The sequence below is a fragment of the Nannospalax galili genome, unplaced genomic scaffold (genome assembly GCF_000622305.1).
Source record: "Nannospalax galili isolate Female #2095 unplaced genomic scaffold, S.galili_v1.0 scaffold202, whole genome shotgun sequence".
Classification (NCBI taxonomy): Eukaryota; Metazoa; Chordata; class Mammalia; order Rodentia; family Spalacidae; genus Nannospalax; species Nannospalax galili.
This window is the reverse complement of record NW_008349000.1, coordinates 749904-756860: the sequence shown is the minus strand read 5'-3', so window position 1 is coordinate 756860 and position 6957 is coordinate 749904. Positions and strand designations below refer to the sequence as shown.

The following is a 6957-nucleotide window of genomic DNA, read 5'->3' as shown; positions in this document are numbered from 1 at the left end:
ATTGCTGTTTGTGTTCTCTGTCTAATTTTGTGTTTCCTAGATTATACCTTTTATTTATTTTCTTTCCTTGCCCCTAGGGTATAGTTATTTCTCTCTCTGCTATCTATATTGCCTCAAGTATTCTTTGGAGGGCTGGTTTTGTGGAAATGTATTCTTTCATGCTGTTTATGTCATGGAAGATTTTTCTTTCCCCCTCAACTATAATAGACATTTTTTTCTGGGTATAGTATTCTGGGCTGGCATCTATTGTCATGCAGAACTGGAAATACCTTGGTCCAGGCTCTTCTAGCTTTCATAGTTTGATAAGTCAGCTGTAATTCTGATGGGCTTTCCTTTGTATGTGTCTTGTTGTTTTTCTTTTGCTGCTTTCAGTATTCTCTCTTTGTGCTGTACATTTAGTGTTTTTATTATGACATGCTGTGGGAACTTTCTTTTCTCATCCTATTTGGTGTTCTGTTTGCTTCTTGAATTTGTATGGGGATGTCTTTCCTTAATTTGGGGAAATTCTCTTCTACCATCCTGTTTAAGATCTGGTCAGTACCATTAATCTGAAGTTCTTCTTCCTCTAATGCCTATGATAGGTAGATTTGATCTTTTCATGGTATCCCACATCTCTTGCATATTCCATTCCTCTGTGTGTGTGGTGTGTGTGCGTGTGTGTGTGTGTGTGTGTGTGTTTGAATTTTTCATAATCTTTGTTTGAGTGGCTCAGTTCTTCAACTTTATTCTCCAGTGTTGATATTCTGTTTTCCATTTCATTCATTCTAGTGGTAAAGCTTTCCCCTGTTGTTTCAAGTTGGCTTATTGAGTTTTGCACTTCCTTTCTCATTTCTGCCTGAGTTTTCTGTTTCTATCTCTTTTGTGAATTCATTCAGAAGTTTATCCCTATCTTTTAGTTGTTTGTTTGTTTGCGTGTTCTTTAAATTTATTGAATTCCTTGATCATGTTTATGATTGTTCTTTTAAATTCAATGTCCTGGGTTATCTCTAGGGGGTTCTCCTTGTAGAACTCTTCTACAATTTTGGTGGAGTTTGGTGGGGACATAGTGTTTTGGCTTTCCATTTTATTATTCTTTCATTGTGATTTGGGTATGTGAATTTCTTTTGTTTTTCATGATTCTGATAGGAGAATTATGTTGAAATATGCTTCTGTTTTTATTATCGGGGTGGCTAGATCCTTTATTGGTTATGTAAAGCTTGTTGGCACAGAGTTCAGGTTCTCTCAGGTTTAACTTGGAGGGAACTGATGGCTTCAGATCACCTATTCAGGGGTACCCACAGAAGCCCAATTAAGGTTCCAGTCAGGTACACTCAGGCTTCCTTCACTACATGGTGGCAGGATCCGGGCACCCTTAGGCAGTCCCCTGTGTTCTCAGCCTGGAGGCCAGAGGGAGGCCAGAACTCTCTGGTGGTCTCGCTAGTTTTGTGTTTTACAAAAATGTTTCCCACTGTATTAAAGTCTTACTAAAATAAATTGAAAATATTTTGAGGAAACTGCCTTTTCTATGAATGAGCTAAATGCAATTGAGCTAAATGTAGTTGAGTATTAAAAAGAACTTCAAATACTGGCATAAAAAGATTTGTGTGATAACTATTACCTCTGTATGAGCTGTGTCAAGTTTTTATTACTGGTCAAGTTTAAAATAGCTTATCTGTTTAAAACAGCTGGTTTGTTCCTTGTTTTAAGAAGCTATATTACTAAGAGATCAGAGTCTTCTTAAATTCAAATCCCATGGGGGATGGGACCTGGAGAGATGGCTCAGCAGTTAAGAGCACTGGCTGCTGTTGAAGAGGACCTGGGTTCAAATCCCAACACCCACATGGTGGGTAACAACCATCCATAGTTCCAGTTCCAGGGGATCCGATGCCCCTTCTGACCTCCACAGGCTTTGCACAACACAGGTGCACTTACATGCATGCAGACAATACTCATGAAGTAAAAATAATTTTAAAATTTTATTTAAATTCAAATCCCTGTAATTTACTAAGTATGTGACCTGAGTAAGTTAACTGGCTTTGGTGGTCTTGTCTATGAAATGGAGTTAATAGTGATGATTAATGCATAGGGTTAAAAGAGTATTAGAAAGCGTTATGCCTGCCACATGGCAAATTTTAGGTTGTGATAGAAGTAAAATGCATTTAGCATACATTATTCAAGAAATGGGCAGAAAATCCATCCCATCTTATGAACAAATTTTTTGCCTTTTACTGTACTGCCATCATGTATGAATCTGTGTGCACCTTACTTTGTCCTTGTCATATGACAGAAGTCATTAAAGAATATTTTAGCTAGATGAGAAAACCACATACCTAAAATAATGCTGAATGTAAGTACTGATGTGTCATCAATAACACTATAATGCCTATCTCTAACCTTCAGAGATTACAAGGAATACAGACCTTCACCAGGTGTGGAAAATACAGCAAAGGCAATAGAGATTAACAGAGTCACCTGTGCTTCCTGTTTCTATTGCTATTGATATTCGAGCAGCAGACCAATAAAGAAATGAAAAGGCTCAGGGGTAGATACACAGCCGAGTTTTAATGGATGGGTCTAAACTAAAGGATTTGGGGGGTGGGGAATATAGGCAAAGACATAAAAAGGTGGTTTTAAGCTTTTTTTTTTTTTTTAATGTGTTTATAGGAGGGAGGTGTGTGCACATGCGTGCAAGGAGTCCAGTAGAGGGCATCAGATTCCTTCCAGCTGGAGTTGCAGGCTGTTATGAGCTGCCTAATATGGATGCTGGGAACCAATCTCTGGTCTTCTGCAAGAACAGTGCTCACTACTAACTGATATGCCATCTCTACCATGAGAAAGTATATATTTTAAAAAACTTATTATGTGTAAGAGTGTATCACCTGCATGTGTGTAAGTACACCCATGTTGTGCACTGACCACAGAAGTCAGAAGAGGGAATCAGATTGTTAGTTGCCATGTTGGTGCTGGGAACTGAACCTAGCAGCCAGTGTTCTTAACTTCTGAGCCATCTCTCCAGCCCTGATAAGATATTTTTAAATAGAATGGGTAAGAGTGCATTTTGATATTGTGTGGGAATAAAAAAGGTTACCTGTGAGGTACTGAAGCCTAATCTAAAACTTCCTTAAAAGCCAAGAATTTAGAATGCCATAGGTTTATTTTTTTATTTTAACCAAAACCAAGGAAGATAAATCTATGGTTATAAACAGAACAAAGTATAGGAAATATAAAGTGGAAACTAAAAAGCTGTTAGAGTTTTCCTGTTGTGATGATGATAAAGGATTACTTGAGTGATATTTGGAAAAGATGCTTAGAGCTAAGTGTAGTGATGCACACCTGTAATCCTAGCACTTGGGAGGCAGACACAGGACTAGATAGTGAGACCCTGTCTCAAGTTGGATAGATAATACATATTTGGATATCAGTGATGGGGGAAAATATTTGTAGTAATTGCACAATGTATGGCTGATTATATTGATGTCAGATTGAGGAAAATAATTTAAATGATAAAGTAGTGCAATGGCTGAACTAAATTTACCTGGACACCTTATTGGTCTAGCAAATCTGTATACCTCTTAAACCAAATGTTCACTTGATGGCCATTTAAAAATCTATGCTACAATGGCTGCACACAGAGCCTGTCACTGCCTATGAAGGCAGGATAGTGTGGTGGTCTACTTTCTGGTCATCATCAGCATGAATAGTAAGTTAGTATTAATACAAGTGTGTTCTTCATGCACTCATAAATACAAAAATATTGGGAAATATTCAGATTGACTACCCCAGGTCAAATGCTTTTAGTGCCTACTTTAAAATGCTAAAATCGGGGCTGGAGAGATGGCTCAGCGGTTAAGCTCGTGCAGGTTCAATTCCCAGCACCCACACGGCAGCTACAAACCGTCCTTAACTCCAGTTCCAGGGGGATCCGAAACCCTCTTTTGACCTACACAGCATTGCACGACACGGGTGCACTCACAGGCAGGCAATACACTCATACACATAAAATAAAAATAATATTTAAAATGTTAAAATTGCCAGGCGTGGTGGCACAGGCCTTTGATCCCAGCACTTGGGAGGGAGGCAGGCGGATCTCTTGAGTTCAAGGCCAGCCTGGTCTCCATAGCGAATCCAGGCCAGCTGGGGCTACAGGGAGTCCCTGTCTCATATATATAAAATGCTAAAATTAGCTGGATAGAGCTGGAGAGATGGCTCAGCAGTTACGAACACTGGCTGTTCTTACAGAAGACCCAGGTTCGAATTCTAGCACCCACATGGCAGCTAGCAACAGTCCAATTCCAGTTACAGGGGATCCGACAGCGTCTTGTCCGCTGGCACTGCACAACACAGGTGCACTTACCCTCATGCAGGCAATACACAAATACACATAAAAAATATATATAATTTTTTTTTAATTAGCCAGATAATCAATTCACACATGGGAATCTCTCTGCTTTCCAGACCAGTCAGGGCTACATAGTGAGGCTCTGTCTCAAAAAACAACAGAAACACGTAAAATTCTAAGATTAGCATAATGTTGAAATCTTTCAGCATATCCAAACATATATTCTGAATATACACATACTTGTGTTATGAAACACATAGGCAGGTTGCTGAATTTGAAAACCTGTACTCCAAGAAATTATTTGGGTCCCATCACTCATATACTTTGCAGAGTAGAAACAAAAATTTATTTGTGGTGATATTGTTGGCTTCGGGACCTGTTGCCCTAAAATTGTACTGCATGGGGGAATGGATCAAAAAAGGAATTTGCTATAGGTGTTCTTTGTGCTTTATTGACAGATTTTGCTGCTATGAAAGGATCAAAGTCTGAAGTCCCTGGTTGCTCTTCATTTCAATGTCTGTCCGTCTTTTATTTTTTTGTAACGAGTTGTCTAGATCATAGGGAACTTTCTAATAGGATTGCCAAATACAGTAAAATAGTGGCTATACAGGTAATTTTGCATTTCAGATATCCTACCCACTCCCTTTTTAGAACATGGGATTTGAAAAAAACACGCATTCATATGGAATTCTAGTTTCGGCATTCTATATTTTATCTGGCAAGTCTTAATAACTTAAAAAAAAAAAAAAAAAAAAAACACCTGGGTGGGTATGTAAATGAGAAAGAAAAAGTTTTCTGGGCCAAGCGGAGATAGGGCTCCGCTGCAGTTGGCCTTCTCCCAAATTAGGCCTAAAAAGTAGACGACAAAACTCTCCGGGCCGGGCGCCTGCGCACTAGAGGCGGCGCACAGCTTTCCCGCCCGTTTTTGCGGAATGTGGTGGCCCAGCCACGGGGTGGAGCGCTGACGGCGGTCCCGGCCGGATAGGAAAGGAGGTGCCGGAAACTTCAGCCGACTGCCGGGGTACGACGTGTCCACCCCGCGGCCGCCATCTTTGCGGCAGAGCCGGCGACCGGGGCTCCGCGAGGCCATGCCGAGCGGACGGGCCTGGCCTGCGGTCGGCCGCGCTGCCGGGCGCCCGGATTCCGGGCCGGGGCTGGCTTCTGCAGGCGCGGCGAGGCTGGCGGGGGGGGGGGGGGCGCCGGGGCCCCGGTGTAAGATGGCGGCGGGGTGGCGGGCGGTCACGTGGGGAGCAGCGCGCCAGCCTCCTTAAGGATCCCTATGGTTCGCCCGCAAGCACTGGAGCCGGAGCACGGGACGGGCCGCGTGTCTGCGCGTGCCGGCGGGGCTCGCCCGGGCCGCCGGGGCTCGCTGCTCCTTCCGTCTCCCGCAGAACCGCGGGCGATCCCGGGAGGGTGCTCGGGCGAGGCGGGGCCGGGGAGGGCGCGGTCCGCGGAGACCACACACCCGCCACAGCGTCGGCTCGGCTGGCGCAGGAGCCTCCGCCCTTCGTCCGCTCGGAGCGCGGGGCTGGTGGGCAGCGGTCGCGGGGCGGGGTCTGGGCGCGCGGGGAAGGCGCGGCGGGCACGGCTGCGGAGAGGAGACCTAGATGCCGCCGCTCCGCGTGGTCCGCTGGCTCCCGACACCATGGCCCTGGCTGAGGTAGTAGTTTGTGCTGTTGGTCGGGTTGTGACATTGCCCGCTGTGGAGATAACTGCGCAAGCTACTGCCTTGCTAGTGCTGGTGATGCTCAGCGCCGCGGAGCACAATGGCTGGGAATCCCCTTTGTTTTCCGGGGCGCGGGGACAGCCCGCCGGCCGGAACCGTTAGCTTCCCTTTCCTGGAGGAACGAGCCGCGGGCCGAGGCGGGGTCCGCGGTGCCTTTCAAACCTTGGGAAGAACTAAGCCTGCGGATTTGCTCTCCTAAGGAAGGAGTGGAAACGTGTAAGATGCGACCCAGCTCTGCACCCCAGATGATGCTAACTAATGCGAGATTTAGTGTTTTGTTTCATTCTTGAGCTGTAAGTCGGAGTGGATGAGTGTCCTGTCGTGCACACCTGGTGTTGAGGTCGGCATAGCACACCCTGCCATTCCAAACTTTTATGTTTTAACCTTTTATAATCTGGTTTTTATCTGACCAGTAAATTTAAGTTTCTCATTTAAAATGTAGGGTTTCCATTCGTACTGCTTATAACTTTGAAAGAGAAGCTTGAGTTTATTTAAATGCACTATTCAGATTTTTGTTACTCTACAAAGCAAAAATAAATTATTTCTACTCTGTGCTGTGTTTTCGTTTTTTCTTTTAACTTTGAAGGATCAAATAGTTCTGGCGTTGTGATGGTGTGATTTTGGGGGATAGAGGAGGGTTGGCCTTAGGCTTTCATGTTAATGTGGTTCTTTATATCTGCATTTTAGTAAAGGAGCAGAGATCAGAGTTGAAAGTTTAGCTTCCTAGGTACTTGAGTTTAAAGTCTAAGAACAGAGTTGCTTCGGTTAGGAAAATGCTTTTTTTTTTTTTTTTTGTAGAGAAAATATAGTTTGGTTAACTAATAAAAACTTGAAGTCTGTGTAGAAGATTCTTGTTTTTTTAAATGTTTGTTTTCCCTGAAGAAGTAAACGGTAAATCTTAGTTCTTTTCAAA

General features: G+C 43.6%; 1 protein-coding gene across 1 annotated transcript; it reads left to right on the top strand.

The window, feature by feature from the left end:
• Positions 1-5544: 5544 nt before the first annotated feature.
• On the top strand, positions 5545-6596 carry LOC115072544. Its single transcript, XM_029569894.1, has one exon. It carries the CDS (start codon positions 5598-5600, stop codon positions 6144-6146), a length of 549 nt encoding a protein of 182 aa, XP_029425754.1. The 5' UTR covers positions 5545-5597; the 3' UTR covers positions 6147-6596.
• Positions 6597-6957: the final 361 nt, after the last annotated feature.